This window comes from Eutrigla gurnardus (assembly GCF_963514095.1).
Source record: "Eutrigla gurnardus genome assembly, chromosome: 13".
Taxonomy (NCBI): Eukaryota; Metazoa; Chordata; class Actinopteri; order Perciformes; family Triglidae; genus Eutrigla; species Eutrigla gurnardus.
Window position 1 is genome coordinate 7,473,699 of NC_139936.1, and position 18,755 is coordinate 7,492,453.

The 18,755-nt window shown below is 42.1% G+C and overlaps 1 protein-coding gene across 1 annotated transcript; it reads right to left on the minus strand.

Annotated features, from left to right (window-relative positions):
- Nucleotides 1-1,313: 1,313 nt before the first annotated feature.
- LOC311023707 (leucyl-cystinyl aminopeptidase-like) lies at nucleotides 1,314-18,604 on the minus strand. Its single transcript, XM_084025699.1, has 43 exons — nucleotides 18,546-18,604; nucleotides 17,705-18,060; nucleotides 17,408-17,594; nucleotides 17,154-17,323; nucleotides 16,886-17,024; nucleotides 16,683-16,817; nucleotides 16,451-16,571; nucleotides 16,201-16,355; nucleotides 16,001-16,114; nucleotides 15,766-15,897; nucleotides 15,373-15,504; nucleotides 14,848-14,916; nucleotides 14,578-14,753; nucleotides 14,352-14,431; nucleotides 14,054-14,237; nucleotides 13,756-13,912; nucleotides 13,478-13,662; nucleotides 13,162-13,323; nucleotides 12,622-12,762; nucleotides 12,100-12,181; nucleotides 11,462-11,607; nucleotides 10,301-10,347; nucleotides 8,103-8,197; nucleotides 7,502-7,704; nucleotides 7,287-7,398; nucleotides 6,874-7,131; nucleotides 6,480-6,670; nucleotides 6,152-6,290; nucleotides 5,731-5,865; nucleotides 5,492-5,612; nucleotides 5,228-5,379; nucleotides 5,020-5,133; nucleotides 4,796-4,927; nucleotides 4,526-4,660; nucleotides 3,928-4,088; nucleotides 3,755-3,843; nucleotides 3,483-3,669; nucleotides 3,208-3,364; nucleotides 2,797-2,981; nucleotides 2,413-2,574; nucleotides 2,113-2,253; nucleotides 1,934-2,015; nucleotides 1,314-1,828 (listed from the first exon to the last, which is right to left on the minus strand). Exons 2-43 carry the CDS (start codon nucleotides 17,875-17,877, stop codon nucleotides 1,697-1,699), a joined length of 5,970 nt encoding a protein of 1,989 aa, XP_083881825.1. The 5' UTR covers nucleotides 17,878-18,060; nucleotides 18,546-18,604; the 3' UTR covers nucleotides 1,314-1,696.
- Between the last annotated feature and the right edge of the window lie 151 nt (nucleotides 18,605-18,755).

The following is an 18,755-nucleotide window of genomic DNA, read 5'->3' on the forward strand; positions in this document are numbered from 1 at the left end:
CACCTGCAGGGACGAGGTAACACCGGGAATTGAACCAATGCGTTTCGCCTTTGTGAGACACATTTGAGGAAAGTCTTTACATAAATGAGACAAAGAAGCTTCAGAAGAAGATAATATGACAACAAAGTAGAGATGCCAGTCTCATGAAGACTGCTAAATTGAAATCCACAACATATACTAAATGATCCTGAAAATCATGACAGTGATGGAGTGGGAAAGTAAGCAGTACCACGTTAAATAAAGCTCAGGATGAGTGTACAAGTGTATTTTAACAAAATCTTGGAACAAAAGTTGGGGAAACACATTTAGACACAGTCTCAATAAATAGGTCCGTAAACTCCTCATTCTCAGGAGCGACATGACATGTTAACATTGGTGTAACTTCAAAGCTTCGGTATTTTACTTGGTTTATGAAGAGCTTACTGGGCAGATTAGTCATGCCAAATATAAATGTTCTTCTATAAACTGAATCTTCAATATACACATTAGCCCTTAAAACACAAACATTCGTCAGCAAATGACATCCCTGGGGTGGTTTTCCATCAAGAGATACAGTAAAAGTTTTCGTGTACATCTCCTTCCTATATACACACAACATAAAGCAAATCCTAAATTGTTAAAAGTCAAAATGTTAAAAACGGTACAACTGAAATCGCAGGGGAAAATGCTGTGAGGTAAAGCTTATTTACATTAAAATTACAGGTTTACAAGCACACCGTGTTAAAGAATGAGCCTGTACAGTGACTGCACTACAGGCAAAAAGCTATCAACATAAAACATGTTGATCGGAGCTAAAGTGGGCTTTTAACTGGTAGAGGAAGAAAGAAACTAACATTTGGCTCCAGCGTGCACTGCCTGCTCTCACCTAAGACACATTGGTTGTTGATTTAAACCTGCGCTGTTGTGCAGTACGCCATCTACTGTACGCTGGCGGAAGGTTTTTCAGTACATTCAATTGATGCCAACATAAATTTGGTATTTAAAGCCATCAATAAACCAACCAACCAATCTTCTAGGCAAATCATGACCAATTTAGTAAATCCTTCTGGTCGCATGAGTAACTAGAGTTCAGAATGGCAGGCAGCTAATTATATAACATAGCGATACAAGGTCAGTTTAATTCTAGAATAATTCCCCTCGACAGTACCGGTAAATTCAACATCTCATCACTGATAAATCCCTGACAGCTGCATTAACATATGTCCATTAACATATAACAATTTGTGATCAATTCCAGGACTGACACACACACACACACACACACACACACATTCTTCATATTCGTCTTTTTGAAGTGGCCTTCACACAGCTCATACAGTTAAGTGCCTGAGAGCAGGCTGAGCAAAAGGAGTGTGGGTGAAGCATGATTGTCTGCTCAGACACGAGGTTTAGATGAGCGCTGCAGAGGAGAGGTTTGGTCGACAGCTTAAAGTGTGAGGAGTGTGTGTTTGCGTCGGACAACTCTACCAGACACAAAAATCGGAGCCACCCTGAGCTACAACCCAAAGGACCAGTCGCAGAAAACGTAACACCTTGTCCACCTCGGTAGAGCGAAACCTCCGGCTTTGACGACAACTCTTATCCGGATAAAGGGAGTTAAGAGAAACAGTCCTAAAATAGTGCAAACACTGCTGTTGTCTTGACAACGCACCCCTGTTGCCCGTCAACGGGGTGCAGATTGGATGGAGTGGCTGTATTAGAGCCATTTTTGGAGCACTGACAGGTTCTTGCGCATCCAGCGCTGGTTCAGTCTGATGGTTTCCAGGGCTTCCTGCACGCTCCTCATCTGAGAGCCGCGCTCCTTCAGACTGGAGAAGAAACCCTGAACCTGTACACGGATACAAACACACTGATGTCAGCCAGATCACTTGGCATAACAGTTAACATTTGGCCCCAAATACACAGCAGATTAGATTAGAAGAAAAGAACATACTTGATCAAGGTGTGCCTGGGTGGAGAACTGAGAGGTGGCAGACTTAATGATTGTCTGGATGGCAAAGGAGCCCACGGGGAACCTAAAGCCAAACGCAGTGATGTTGTTTCATTTTTATGTAAAATAATCATAAAATGTATTCTCAGTGACCTTATATGAAGCTGACAGGGACTACTTACTTCTCTATGAGGCGGTCCCAGTTCTCTTGTATGAAATCCCAGGCAAACAGGTAGCCGGCAAAGCCTTTGCACACAGTGCTGATGACCAAAGGCAACTCCTGTGTCTGGATGATATCTCCCCTCAGACCTGCCTTTAGAATCCTGGATGGACCAAAATATGTGTTTAAATGCTTTTCAGTAAGTAAACAACACTGACACTGCACTAACTGGCAGTTAAATGTATGCTTAAGACATCCTCAGTGGGAAAGGAAACATGTTGCATGATACTGGCCAGAAGCACACAGACACAAAAACACTTACCATACGATACGCCGTGGCTCCTGAGTAGATGCTAGCCCGCGTAGCATCGCCCGCTTCTCTGTATCGTAGGTGACCCCTCCGTAACTACTGAGCAAAGTGTCCCAATCTTCATTTGATTGAGCCGCCACGGCGAATACCACTTGCTGCAAATCGCCGGGGATCCTACAGAAAATGAAGATGCAAACCTATTTTAGATCGAAAATGCAACAAAATTCAGTTTACTACAACTCAAATGTCAGATACCAATTCATTGAAGTGACATTCCCCGGTCCCTGCTAAAGATGGTTTAAGTGTAAGATGTTTGGGCTGCTCCTCTCACCCAGCTAACGCTGTTAGCATGACCTAGAAAAGCGACGCAAAAATTAATTCTGTTCCGATACGTACCGTGCGGTCCCGTTGGACTCCACATACTGTTTGAACAGGGCTTTGGCTTGCTGAACGCACTTCTCTTCATTAAGGCTACAGGCCGTCTGCAGCAGGGCTGAACGCAGCTCCTGCTTAGACACACTCTCCTCCTCGCTCCATGTTTGATTGTTCATCAGAGAACCAAACTTATATAGAATATAGGCCTGTCACATGTAAGAAAAACAAATCATGGATGGAACGTCAGTACACAGCAACACTACATTCAGCTAAACGGTTCACAAGAATGGGATGTAAGCGGATATCCTAGATGTCCTGATAACAATATCAGTAACTTATAACTTGTATCAATATATTCAATATATACAAACTTTTGAGGAATTTCAATGTTATGTGTTAACTGTAAGTATGCCTGTGAGTATATGTACGTACCTTCATGCGGGCCACAAGACTAATCTCTTGTCTTTTGTCAAGTAGCCGGTAGATTACATTGAGCTGTAACAAGGCCTCTGTCACAGGAGAAGTCTCAGTTTCCTTGGAAATGTACTTCAACAAGTTGAGGACTTGGTGGAAGGACACACGTCCCAGTCTGTTAAGAACATAAGAGAGGAGAGGAAAGAAGGTGGAGAACAGAAGCTTTTTAAAAAAACACTCCTACTGTAACTGAATGCAATTCAAAGAGCAACTATTTATGTTGTCCGCTATACCTGGAGAGAGCAAATATGTTGTGTATGAGTGAGGCACGGTCCTCGCGTGTGAGAACGCTGAAATTGCTGGACAAAGCATCTATAAGAGCAGCCCAGCCGTCGTCTCCATAGTGGACAATGTAGAAGCCTGTGTTTTTGTAGTTCAGCTTCAGCCACTTTACACTTTCTGGCACATCCTTCACAATACCTGAAAACATATACAGATTGTACCATGGGTCACAGTACTCGAGACTCTTGACTTTGTGTAGCAAGTTAATACTTTCGGGTTTTACCTGACTTGGTCTTCAGGTTGAATATCTGTCTGCATTCGGGGGCCAAACTGCAGTTGTCGGTTACGTACGTCACTGGAATATTCCACAAGCTAAAAGAGACGGCAAAATACAGTTAGTGTTGTTAGTGTTGTGTTTCTATGATATGCATGTGTGTGTGTGGTTATGTGACCCACCTGGAAGTCTGCGTGGCATTGTCAGACGTGAGCAGGAAGTGCTCCTGTGTGAGGGTCACCTGACCGCCCTTACGGCTTACGGTGACCAATGGGAAGCCTTTCTGTGACGTCCATGAGCTCATCATCTCCGACACATTCTGGTGTTGAGCCGAGACCTCGACCTGAGGACAGGGAGAGAAATCAAGTCCAATATCCATGTTGAAAAGGTTTTGGATGAAAAATATGAAGATAATTGTGGCATATTCTGAACAGAACAATGTATATAAACCACACAAAAAGGGAATTTTAACAAAGGCAAGAATAAAAAGTACAGTATACTGTGCTCTTACTTCCCTTTAAAGGGGAGTGGGAAAAAAAGAAGACAGCTCTTGATCAATAAATCATAAAATTCATATCCCAAGCCATTTACTACTTTTTGTGTTGATAATACAGCTCCTGAGATAATGTAGCTCTCTGTGTTTATGTGATGACAGTGAAAATAGCCAAACAAAGCTAAAGGCTGGCTGACAGGTTAGATGAAGTTAAATGTCAAATGTAGGCAAAGTGATAAACTACTCATGCATGCTGTCCATAGCACCAAAAAAGGCCGTGCACACACCTGTGTGAGGCTGTTCCAGAGGTCGGCAGTGTCCGTGTTTAACCCACTGAACTGTTTGAGGTATTCAATGATACCCTTTCTGAACTGTTGTTCCCCTGGCAGGGAGGCATTCAGCATCAGGAGAATGGACGCTCCCTGAAAGACACAAAGCATCTGTGATCACACCCAAAACAGAGAACTAACACGGTGAGGTCCGGTAGAGAAGTTCTCCATGAAATAAATTAAATCCATCCATCTATTTAAGTATATATATCATTTAGAAAAGTGTACCTTCTCATAGGAGACCGAGTCAAACATCTCTTCCACCTGTTCTGGCTTATTAACCTCAGTTGACACAGCGTGGGAAGAGTTAAGTGCATCTTTGTCCAAGGCTCTGAAGCGTACTGCCAGGAACAAATTACCCTGCAAACAAACGGAGGATTTACTGTAATGCCACACAATAAAGCACACAGCTGTATCTACTTTAAATATGCGAGGCAGATCTGTAATCTTACAATGTCCAGCTTGGGCAACACGGTCTGCAGCGACATGTACTGCATGTAAGTGGCAAAGCCTTCGTTGAGCCACAGGTCGTTCCACCAGCTCATCGTTACCAGGTTTCCAAACCACTGCAACACAATATCAGCGATAGACTAGGACCTGACTGTAGCATATTCACTGTATCTGCCACTTTCAGAAAACACACAGGCACACACAAACTACCTGATGAGCAATCTCATGCGCTACGACAGAGGCAACTACTTGTTTTTCCATAGGAGAGGACTCGTTGCCCACCAGCAGGCTGGTCTCTCTGAAAGTGATTAGACCCCAGTTCTCCATGGCTCCTGCCAAGAAGTCTGGGATGGCTACCAGGTCTGACAAAGGAGAAAGGACGAATATCAGGGTGTGTAAAGAGGGTTGTAGTTGGAGGAGGAACTAGAGTGTGTACAGTTTATGTGAAACAAGCAAGTACCTGTATGTACTTACCCAGTTTTTTGAGGGGGTAGTTAATTTCAAAGAAGTTATTGTAGAACTCCAGCAGTTTGGAGGCTGTGTCCAGAGCATAGTCAGTGTGCTCCTTCTTCTCTGGCACAGAATACACAGTCACCTAAAACACACATGTATAGCTCATCAATACAGCAAAAAACAAACCTCACTGAATACTAAATTAAATATACAAATAATGCAATAAAAGCAAAAAGGAGTCATAGTTGTGTAAGCCCTACCAGAGTTTCTGAGACATTTTTGCTGACAGGGGTAAAGTTAGCAACAATGAAGGCCACCAGGTAGGTGCTCATGTTGACACTGGTCTTTTCAAACTCATCTTGAATGAGGCCATTGAGGAGTGGTGTGCTTTTAGTCTGAAACACAGAGCATAAGGACAAGATTACTTTCAATTAACGAATACAGTGCTGCAGGCTAAAAACAATCCATGGTCTGTTTATTTATATCCACACTTAGTGTTTATTGGTCACAGTGGGAACAGAAATGATGCATTGAGTTGCACAACAAAAAATGTGACATAATGTACACAGTAAGTGACAAATTCATTTCTTGAAGTCCATTTCTTTCCTTTTTTGGCGGATCAGATTGGAGGGTGTTCCAACATGTGTTACCTTATTGTAAAAATAACTAATGTTACAGTACCTGAGGCATGTTGGAAAGAGTCCGGTACTTTGGTTCCCTGCTGATTTTAATCAGGAATGTTGCTTTGAAAGCTGGTTCATCAAAGCAAGGGAAGGCCTTCCTAGCTGCCAGTGGCTCAAACTGGGTTGCAGCTAAGACCCTGGTGACCAGAAGGGGATGAGTATGATCATGTTGAAATAACAAATTAAGATAAATGCTGTTAAATCAATATAACAGCCTATACTTTCTGTTTTTATTGTTACAGCATTGCTTTGTTGTTTCTATCAATACAGGCTTTAACAAGTCTTTACTCTGCCGGACATCTTTCAACTGTTGCAGCCATGTTTACCTTTTGTTTCCATCTTTATCGGTGTATGAGCTGTTGTAGAAACCGTCATAGGTGTGCGAGAGGTTGGCAAAGTAATCCAGGGTCAAAACGCAGTCCTGGCCTGCCTTCAGCTCGTTAGAGAACTGAACAGCTATCTGCTGTCTGGGTTTGTACTCCAGTACATTCACATCTCGGGCCTCCCCATCACCCAGCTGGAACACAGAAGTATTAGTTAACGACTAGCAGACAATGTAAGACAAGAAAAGGGTTTGAATCAATTATTTTGTTGAGGCACAAATTCAATCTTTGTATGCAAGTGTATAAAGAGGTTCTTTTCATCAAGTCAGAATGAAAACTAAATCATCTTAACTCTGTTATTACACACTTAATTTGCATTTGCCTTTCCAATCCTTACCTTGAAGGTAGCCTTGGTGATATTGAGATTAGCACTGTGCAGGACAATGCGCTTGGTGTTGTGAAGCACAGACATGGTGATGACAGTGCGGCCGGTGAAGGTCATGTCATTGAGGTTAGGGTTCAGGGTGAGGTCGTAGCTAAGAGGATGTATGCTGCGAGGCAGCCGGTACTGTGCCCATGGAAACAGTTCGCCATTTGTGGACATGGGGTAGACTGGCTGGATGGGAGATGTCTTGTTGGTCTTTGGACATCCCATCTGCAGAAGGTTGGAGGGTTGGGGTCAGTAGGGAGATGGGTATGACAGAGAGCATAAAAAGGGAAACAATCTGACAGGGATGTCGACATCATGTGTTGAAAGAGTCATGTTTAGTTATTTACAAAATCTACCCAACTAGTGAATATTTGCCTTACCTTGGTAAAGGTGCATTCAGGTAAGAAGTACAGTACCATGGTCATGGAGGCAACTATCACCAGGAATAACACACATACAACAATAGTACGGGCTGAGGGTCGTGAGCAAGACCTGAGACCAAAAAGAGTTTAACATTACTTACTGTGACACATTTACAAATTCAGAGTAAAAGGCGACATTTCGACATCTAAAAAGTATATTTTCAAAGCATTACCTGGGTGGAGCATGCCTGGTGTAAGGGGACGAGTTTGTTCTCTGAGCAGAGCTACGGTTCATGAAAGACATGCCCAGCAGGCGGGCTGAAGACTCGCAGTCCTCCTCGTCCTCGTACATGTCATTCTCTCCCAAGCCACGCACAAGCAACCGTGAGCTACGAGGCTCATACACCACCTCGTCTGGGTCGAGAGCAGGAAACGTCTGCAGAGAGCATAAGGAGCACACTCTGTTATTCTCCAGTTAAGCTGGGCACTGTTTCCCATATAATGTTAATTACTGGATTGCCTTCCAAGGTAAATGAATCATGGGGTAAGATGCATGGCAGGCGGTGAGGAGAGATAGGGGGATAATGGAAAATGAGAGAGAAGGGTTCATAATGACTGCAGAGCACTAAGGATGCTTTTTTTTATTAGGGATTGCAGGTGATACAGAAATAAATATATTGAACATAAAGGGAAGGGGAATTAAATTTATGAGGTGAAAATGGGTCAAGCTCTGAAGAGAAGGATGTAGCATCATCATCATCATCATGCAAATGAGCATCATTGACTATCCAGGATGGTCCTTAGCATGTATTGTATAGGATGACATGGGCATACTGGAAATGAAGTGGAGTCTTTGGCCAAATCCACGATATCAGGCTCTTCTTCAAACATGCTGTTCTCAATCATGTTCCTTGGCAGGTTGGCTCGGTCTGCAACACAAAGAGAAAGAGAAATTAGATAGGGGATTCTAAAAAGAGGAAATGAGAGAGGAGAGCGAGAATAGAATCCAAATAAATGATTACATACACTGAGACAAACAGTATGTTAACAAACAGTATGTGCTGTGATTTTTGAATTGTGTGAGTTTCAGAATTTTCCACAGAGGAGTAGTGGCAACAACCCAACACAAAGACACGTTATTGTGCGTCTTGGTTATGTGCAGGAAACATGAAGCCTTGCTTAACAAAGCTGAGTTTCTTCAGTTTCCTGTTAGTAAACCTCCGACAGCATTTCCTGGTACTTTGACCTACAAAAAATTGGTTCATCAGGCTGGATAAGACATACTTTAAAGTACAGCTGTATTTCCTTGGCAGTTCATTGAATTCATTATAAAACACAACAACAAAACTATAAAGTGTCCTCTAAAAACAGGAAAAAGCAAATACAATGACTATTTAATTTATCTGGCTTTGTCACTGCAGTTTAGAAAAGACTGCATTTCCATAAACTAACCTTCACCTTCAGCATCGTGACAAGAATGATGCCTTGTCTTACAAAATCCATCTCCAATCTCCCAAAGGGTTCTCCCCTGAATCATTCTCAGTAATAATCAGAAGCATGCTCAACTTCCTAATTTAATAATAACGAAAGTAGTACAATTCTTAAGCAATGAATGTCTCCTGTTTTTCGTCACGTTCCATTCGTTCTTTAACAAACTTAAGACAATGCATTTTCAGTCTCAGTGGTGATGAATAAGAGTGAAAGCACAGAGAGCTAGTGAACACTTACTGAATACACAGTGTTCATACACGAACAATCACACCAAACAAATGTGAGCTTCAGCTCTCCAAAGGAAAGAAATGCATGTAGTGAATACAGTGTTTCTAATAAGACAATACAAGCTGTCACTGTGACCCTGTCTGGACAACATAGCTGTGGTATGAATGTCTATTTATAGACTAATAGCTAAGTTGTGGGTGATGTGTAATGTCAAGAGGAGGATATGATCAAAATAAAACGTGATAACAATGATTGTCATATTCTTCTATCGTTTTGATATTGAAAGTTATTGCATATAATCAAGATGAGAGTGGCAGTTGATGTGGTGGTTGCCATCTTAACTACAATTACACACCATGCAAATGCAAACAAGTAACAACTACTGTACTACTGTGAAGCTTGTTCAAGCTATGTAAATACAGCATGTTCATATCCTGACTGGCTCTTGCTGTATAGACTGTATGGGCTCTGCGTGTTAACCACAATGATTGGTTGGTCAATAAAAATGTATCAGAAGGAAGCATCCATTTCTGCGTTCTCATCGTTATCTGATCAACATATGATTGCGAATTATGACTTAGGGTTTTTACACAAATATCTCGAGGTCACAACAAGAAAGCACAAACAGGAAGAGAAAAAAACAGGAAGTGCTGTGATTTGGTGATTTAAGATTTAGACCAAACTCGAACAAAATAACATCCACAGAGAAGAAGACAGTGTATGCACTTGGTTTTTGTTTGTTTTAATAAAGCCATGGACACCCTGGGACCATAATAGAGGTTATACAGCAGCTGGTTGCTCGTTGCCAGAGCTGAGCATAACTTATCAGCTCTCCACACCAAGACAAAGCATCAAACCACCAGGCTTCAACAACGCTGCTATTTTCCACAACTTGAGTATAAACAAGACAGCCATTGTTTACATTCTAAGAAATGTGTTCATGTCTTTATCCAGTTAAAATGTAATCAAACGGTTACACGAATAAACAACAAGGTTCACAAAGCCCCTCCTGAGTTTACGGTCATGTGTGGTAAAAAATGTTATCAAGCCACTGCAGGACCGTCAACAGACTGCGACACTGCGATTAAGTTCTCTTCTGAGAATCCACCAACTGTACAAAAAAAGAAAGAAAAGAAAGAAGCTAGTCGTTCAGAAAACATAAAGGTTTGGCTCGTCAGAAGTCAAACCCACCCCTCTCAACATGTGTCCTCGGGTGAATGTCACTCCCAGTGAGCTTTCTGCTAATGTCCTGTTATTAGCTGGCCTGCTACTGTTAGCTTGGAGTTACTGCACCGACCATCATCATTCCTTACCTGCACTGTTACTGTCAAACGGATCCATGGTAGGATATCTCAGACAGCTCCCGGCGTCCAGAGGAAGCGAAAAGGTTTACAGCAGCTCGACAGACCTGATGCTTTTTTTAGCTGGCCACTAAACTACCGCAGGCTATCATACGCACACAATAAATAGCAGCCTATCCTCACCGCTCCAATGTTAGCTACGTAGTAGCTAGCTTGCAACTATCGCTAGCCAACTTCTGTAAATTGTAAGTGACTGAAATACATTAGTTTGCTAACGTTAGCTTTAGCTGTTCCATAACTTTATCTGTCATAACTGTTTAGTAGACTAAAACGTGAATGCGGCGGGATGATCTAAAAAAAAAAAAAACAACAGAACCTGACACTAAAGATATAAAAACAAATGTTACTCTGACATGCTCGGTAACGAACGAGCGAATGACACTTTCCTTCCTCCCGACCAGTTGTTGACAACCTCCCATCAAATTACAATGCTGTCATCCTATTGGATATTACTATCGGGGGGGCGGGGACAGGTCACGCACATCAGCACATTCACGTATGCAAGTGTTTTACTACACTTGTGGGGACATTGCAGTACTTTACATTTATTCCATGGACGTTCATTCTAGTCGTTACATGCTTAACCTAAACCGCCCTAAATCCCTAACCTTAACCAATTTTCAGTGGTTATTTTAATACTAAACCATGTCTGAACTCTCAAATAAAGCCATTCCATTGTTTTATATTAATACCCTGGAGCCCAACCCTTAACTCAAAAGGTCAACCGAGTTGTATAACCATAACCTTAAGCTATTCATATTTTATTTTTTTTACCATAACACAAAATCTTAGCTCTGAAATAAATAGTCAATTAATACCAAGTGCATATGTGCGCTTACACACACACACACATACAAAATAGTCACAACACAAAGGTGCCTGGGGTTCAATGAACAGATTTATTGTCTTTTTGATAATCCATTTACACTGTCTCACTCACACTCACACTCACACACACAGACACACTCCACTACCAATTACATTTTTTGTTCTAAAAAAACTCTTCAGTAATATCAAACATATTAAAACTCTCAAATGAAAACGGACATACAAAATTCAAAAAATATACCCTCTGTGGCATTTGTCAACTTCAACGTCTTTCTGCCATATTTTTACTTAATTTGCTTGTTCAGCCAGTTTCTCAGCGTCTCCAGGTTCCTCTGAACCCAGCGAACATTTTTCTGCATGTTGTCCAGAGCAACCCGAGTAGCCCTCAGCTGAGACGCCTGTTCTTTGATGGACTCAAAGAACAACTGCACCTGGGGATCAAACAAGAACACAACTAACAATTACACCCCTAAGAATTTAAATTCCTCTTTCAGTTAAAGGGGCAATTATGTTTGCAACAATGTTAGCACACATGTATCAATGCTTAAGATTTTATAGATTACTTTTTAGGTCAGCACCACATCAGTTTACAATTGAGTATTATTAGAATTTCATTGTGCGAGTGTCTCTGTAGCTGAGCGGTTACAGCCACATTACAACATTTTCCTGGGTTCTATTCGGAACTTTGGAACCTTTGTTGCATGTCATACCTCTCTCCCCCCATTTTCCATACAAATGCAGGGAAACAGTGCAAAACTGTTTAGGTTTTCCAGACATTGTCATCACTAATTACCAGCACTATCACTAATATTGCTGATATTGCCAGCCAAGGCCAATAATAATAATACCAATGTTGGAATATTGGTCATCTCTAAATTGCCTTGTAGAATACAGATTATTTCAAGGTATAAGAGTGCATTTACCTCAGTGAGGTCCTCTGGAGATGAAAATTGGCTTGTGGTGCCAATGATGATGTTTCTTATACAAAATGAGCCCAACTGGAACCTGCGGAGCAGAAAGACAACAGAGAAGATGATCACACTTTAAGTAATATCTCTTATTTAGTTTTTTTGTAACTGTGGAATCAATAACCCAAGGTGTTGCTTGTGTTATTATCAGGTCTTTATTAAATCAAAGACCCATTCCACTTGTTATTGACCATAATGGAAGCAGAAAAGGCAGATCTTATGTTTTACACCACATTAGTTTGATGAGTTAAAAGCACTTTTTTTACAGAGTATATATACTGGGTAATACAGTACTATGATTTAAAAGGGTGAGGAAAGGTTTATTTTAATAGCATCACATGGTTTGACTTTGTATTTCTCAATTGTTTACATACTAATACTTGGCCTTGTGTTTGAGTTCTGAGAATATGAGGTATCCTTTCAGAAAACATGTGTAAACAACTGAGATTCATAATGTCTCGATTATGTTGCACTCACTTCTGAACCAGTGTGTCCCAATTCTTTTTGACAAAGTTCCAGGCGAGGTGATGTCCCAGCGGATTCCTGGCCACCATCAGGATGAGAGTGGACAGGTCCTGGGATTTAATCACTTTGCCTTGAAGACCAAACTCCAGCAGTCTGCAATGCAAAAACACACAATATAACCTACTCTATTAACGCCACATTATCTGCCACCACTTGAAGCGCCCCCATTGATCACAGTTTAGATCTGTAAATCTGTAACACTGACAGAGAATAAATATTATCTGCAGAACTGTTCAGCCACATACAGACTATTACTAAATCAGCATTTACCCAGCTTAAAAACATTGGCAAGAATTAAGGGATTACTGTCAAAACAAGACATGAAAAAACATGTTCATTTATCTTCAGTAGGTTAGATTAGTGTAATGGTATCTTCATAGGTCTGTAAAAAAAACAATCAAACTTGCCATGCTTAACTGTGATGCAATACCCCATGTTTGCCACATGGTGGCAGCATAACTGAGTGAAAAACGTGATAGGGAGAAGATGTACCTGTGTAGTTTGTTTGCGTCTCTGGTGCAGGTCAAGGCAAACAGGATTTTGCTTTTTTGTGCTGCAGAGAGGGAGATGTTGTATGTGTGTAGGAGTGAGGCCCAGCCGTGGTCATCCTGGGCTCCAACTGAAAACACCGTCTCTGCCACATCAGTGGGCAGGCTAGGGTAAACACAAGCAGAGATGTGCATATTAGTGATGAAATGTCAAATCTTATGGTCCAGTCTAGCACAGGGAATAGCTGCTGTTTTTGTGAATGACATCAGCTGTTGTTGACGGATTATGATGTGTTAAAATATAACTTAGACAGACATACTTGAGTGTACCATTGGACTGAAGCCAGTCTTTGAAGCTCCGCCGCGCACGCTCCAGACAGGGAGGGTCATCCAGGTGGCAAGCCAGCGACAAGACCTCCGACCTCAGCCGCCGCTCAGACACAGAGCCGCTGTCGCTCCACGTCTGCCGGTCGATGACGGCACGGAAAAATCGCAGGATATACATCTGCACATAGACAAATGGTATCCCACGTTAAATGAAACTGAATTTCATACTTTTCCTGAATATCAAACTGAATGTGTACTCTTGTCTTCTCACCCTCAGGTTGCTTGTTACATCAAACTCCTTCCTTTTCTCAATCAGCCGGTAAAAGGCCTCCAGATAGCCCAGTCCTTTGAGAAGAGGCACAGTGTGTGTCTCCAATTGCAGGTAACCAATCAGGTCCAAGCCTTTATTGAGTGGGAGATGACCTGACCTTTAGAGACAACAATATTTATGGGTGCTATTTTAGGTAGGATGGTTAAAGCTGTTTTGTTTATGTTACTGTCTGTCTTGTTGTCTCACACAAACACACACACACACACACACACACACACACACACACACAGATGCTTACGTGACCAATTGAAAGGCATTGTGTATCAAGTGAGTCCTGTCTTTGTAGCTGAGAGCAGTGTGGTTTTCCCACAGTAGTTTTGTCATCTCGTCCCAACCGCCATCCTCGTAATGAACCACATAATAGCCTGTCATGTCAGTGTTTACTTTCAGCCAGCTGACTTCCTCTCCTATGTGTATACTGTCTAAATGACACAGGAATAGCAAAAAGAAGAAAAATGGAAAATGGAAAATTAATATGACACAAAAGCAAAAGATATGATTGAATTATATTTAACATTTTCCCTCTTCCCTGTTACCTGTTTGCGTTGTCATCAGGTATCTGTGGATGGTGCTGGAAGCATCCGTCTTGTACGTCAGAGGGATATGCCAAAGGAAACTATACAAGAAAAGGGAGTTGTACAATGTAAAACCTCAAGTGTAAAACTGAGTTACTTCAGCTTAAAGGTAATAATGAGTGTGTAGCTGAGAGAGTAAAACCCAAACTAGTAGAGCAACGTGCAGTATTAACACAAGCAGGCTCACCCCTGTTGCAAAGTGGCCCAGAGAGGGTCAGAAGGCAGCACCGTCCTCAGGAAACTGTCCTGTCTAAGCAGCAGACGGGGCCCCTTCCTAGTAACAGTAACCAAGGGAACACCTTTCTGCAGAATCCAGGTGTTCATCATGGCTGTCAGGTCCATGTGTTCCCCTGCAAACAGGTACTGTAGGAGACAATACAACCACACCACAACGTGTGTTAAATGTATAAGAGGAAACCCAGGAAGAGTCACTGAGTGGATGTTTCTATTTACTCACTGCATTCTTGGAGGCCTGGCTGCTGCTGTAACAGTGTTTTCCTGAGATGAAGTCCTCTTCGGAGCATGTCTGGAAAACAACAAAACAAAACACAACGAAGCATGTACCATACACATTTCCCATAGTACATCACAGTGTTTTAAAATGTTAATGTGGTCTTTCTACCTTCAGTTGTGTCCAATTGACTTGTCTGCTTTAATGTTTGTCAATGTTTTGTAATTGATGCATGGCATGGCAGTGCAATCTTAAAATCACTTATAATTACATTACTGGCCAAAGATAATAACATTTTTGACATCAATAAAAACAGACATACTGTTTGATTAATTACCTACTTTATGTAACTTTCTAGTCCCAGCAAATTGATTTACGCACCATAATGAAATGCATGGAAAGCATCCATTAGGAAATGTAAAATGTACCCACATTCTAATATAGGGACCAAAAGTTATAAAAAGGGATTTATTAAATGATTGAAGGATTTACAATTGTGAATATCCCAATGAATGTAATTTGTGTTCGTACATTGGCTAGGCTGTCCCACAGGTCCTGGTTGTGTGCATTTTGGTAGCTGTATTTGCGGAGGTATCGTACTATTCCCCGATGGAACACATCATCTGTCAGAAAGTGTCGCAGCATGTGGAGAACACATGCTCCCTGGTGGGAGAGAGAGAGAGAGGATACTTTATTTATTCAACAAAAGTTATTATAAAGATCACTTAGAGTCTGTTTTCTGACAATTTAAAACCAGAAGTGAGCGACAAAAATATGTAATTTAAAATATACCCTGATTTGGAAGACCTACATTTCCACTAATAATATATAATATACTAATAATATGTAATGAATTGCTATGATCAACTGAGTAATCATCTGTGTGACTGAAGGCACAACACATGTATGACACTGAGCACATACTTTGTCATAGGAGACTGTGTCAAACATCTGTTTGATCTGAGTGGGGTTCTCTGCTGGGCTGGAGATCGGCCGAGAGGAGTTCAATGAATCATGAGCAACTGCTGAGAAACAGGTGTGCAGAAGATATTCCTCCTGCAAAATTGTGCACAGATCGGTATTAGGGATCGCTAGGCTTATTATTAATCTTCCACTATAAATCAATGAAGTCGATTTTCACATTAAACAAAGCACATACCACTTTGAGGTCAGGGTAGGTGGCCTCCACGGAAATGAACTCCATGTATCTGGCAAATCCTTCATTCAGCCAGATATCGTTCCACCACTCCATGGTCACTAAGTTACCAAACCACTGCAGGCATAATTATTAAGATTATGAGCATCTAAAGCCAAACAAACACCTGTACCCTGTATGCCATTAGAGTGTCACACTCTCACCTGATGGGCGAGCTCATGGCCGATCACCATGGTGACCCAGAGTTTATCAGACATGGAGGACGTGAGGGGATCAAAGAGAAGGCTGGTCTCCCTGTAGGTGGTCAGACCCCAGTTCTCCATCGCACCCGACTGGAAGTCTGGGATGGCTATCAGATCTAAAAGAGGGGAAACACAAGTCAGGGGACAAATAGTGACAGGACAAAGAGGGGGGACTGACAAAGTAGTAACGGGAAAACTGAACAAAGACTACCTTGTTTGGGGAGAGGATAGTGGATGTTGAAATATTCCTCGTAGAAGTCTAGCATTTTGACAGCAACCTCCAGGGCATAGCGGGTTTGATGCCATTTCTCAGGGGTTGCATAGATGGACACCTAGAGACACACAAAAGTGCATGGGAAAAAAAACAAGAGAAACGTGTCCATGAGAAGAAATACGGTTAGCAAAGAAAGGTAGAAATTCAAATATCGTCAGGGAGACCACACCTGCACTCCAGAAGATGTTGTTGCAGTGACAGATTTGAAGTCACAGATGACAAAAGCTACTAGGTAAGTGCTCATCTTCACACTTGCATCAAACTGGTCCTCCAGCAGGCCATCGCTCACTTCAACCGTCTTGACCTGAAATACACAAACAATTAGTTCTCATACACATTTCAACACGTGGCTTGCATATATGCAGCACTCACTATCGGCATGTTGGACAGAGAAATGTACTCTGGACTCCTCCTGATCCGTACGGAGAAGTTGGCTTTGAAGTTCGGCTCATCGAAACAAGGGAATGCCATCCGAGCACTCGTGGGCTCAAAGTGAGTTGAAGCTAAGGTTCTGAAAAGAGACGTCAGCAAATACCTTTAGAATGGTATAAACAATAAACTATTGAGCTGATTTTGGAACTTGTCTGTATGCGTAAGGTATTTTACCAAGCTTGCTGTGAAACAATCTGGCTTGTCTTACCTGGTCTCTCCTGTACTGGTTCTGTAGGTACTCTTATAGAAGCCATAGAAGCCTTCCACCAGTTCTGCCCCAAACTCAATATACAGAAAGTACTTTTGCCCGCTGCTGAGCACCCTGGGAGAGAAAATGCCGATCTGCTCATGGGAAGGGTTATGAAGAACTGGAAGAACCTAGAACGGGATGAGATGAAGAGAAGTTGGGTCCATTGTATGACAAATCGGCTGTAATGATAACTGCTCTGCATTTACAACTACCTGATGAGACAGATGAGCGAGGTTCTGGTCCACTATGGTGGCCTTCAAGATCTGCAGACCTTTGCTGTGTAATACAACCCAGTTTGTGTTGTTCTGGACATCAATCTGGATCTGCACTGAGCCAGTGAAGCTGAGACTTGTGAGGTCAGGGTGCAGGAAGAGATGGTAGTGAAGAGGAATGATATACCTGGGATACAGAAATATTTTTTCTTTTTTTAAATCAACGAATCAAAAGGCAGAGGACAGAGGAATAATCTTGTTAATTTCTTGGGTGCAGCTGTTAAAAAACAAACGCACCTTGGCAGGCGAAGGCGGCTCCAAGGGAAGGACAGATTACCAGTCCCCAAAGGAGACTGCTCTCCTGTGGGATGAGGAGGGCTAAACGCCTGTTGTGAACTGTGGGTGTGCTGGGACCCAACCAGAGACACATGGAATAATAGAAACAGCACGAAGAGCCTCACCACGACCATTGTGGGGGAAATGTTCTTGAACCACTAATTTTTGACAGGCTTTGACAGCTAATATTGAGCTTGGTCACATACCAAGCATGAGGATGGAGGACCACCTGATTAGTGTTGAATGCCTGATGGGATGACTTGTCCAGAAGTCACAATATCAATGTCAGGACGATGTCAGGACCTTATCTGTTAAACCTGAAAGACATGAGAGCAGGCTTAATAACACACAGCATACTGTACATCTCTCAATGACACTTATATACAACTGTTTTCTAGTAGAGTCCAATCTGCAATTGTACAGCTATGGTTTCAAAGGTTACCATCTTCAGTGTAACACCTGGACAAACATTTACAACCAGTTTCCCCACTGGGGATTATTAAAGTGTCCCCAGTTGTGTTTTAGGTCCTAACCACAACACAACTCAGCCTGAAGGAGACTCAAACACGTGACAAACAAACCCCCCATGATTTTCCATCCGGACAAAACGAGATGAGAACACACAGCTATAACTGTGAGGTGACAACAGCTGCAGGAACATAGTGGGCAGTAGTCGTGCCGTACACATACATGAGGCTCGTTACAACATTAATGGAACTAGCTGTGCAAGACTGTTATGAAGTTACAGCTAGTAAAGTAAGGCTCGTCTTATCTGCTTTAGAGAAATGTCGGAAGGTTTTACCTTGAGCGGTTTAGCTTCATCATCCTTCCTCATGTTCCTGCTGTTAAGTTTCACTTTCTCTTCCTGTATAACTCCCGCCCACTGCTGACAAAACTACCCTGGCGCGCGTGTGCGCGTGCGTGTGAGTGCAGGTGTGTTGTCTAATGCCCTGGTTGTGTTGATATGATCTGTTTCTTACCTCAGGCAGCGAACAGCCAGAAGCAGGTGTGA

Excerpts from the sequence above, each read along its gene's own strand:
- LOC311023707 (XM_084025699.1), bottom strand. The coding sequence starts at position 17,877 with ATGGTCGTGGTGAGGCTCTTCGTGCTGTTTCTATTATTCCATGTGTCT. Across the intron at positions 13,913-14,053 it reads AATGCCTTTCAATTGGTCAC|GTCAGGTCATCTCCCACTCA; the intron begins GTAAGCATCTGT and ends TTGTCTCTAAAG. Across the intron at positions 5,613-5,730 it reads AAAATGTCTCAGAAACTCTG|GTGACTGTGTATTCTGTGCC; the intron begins GTAGGGCTTACA and ends TGTGTGTTTTAG.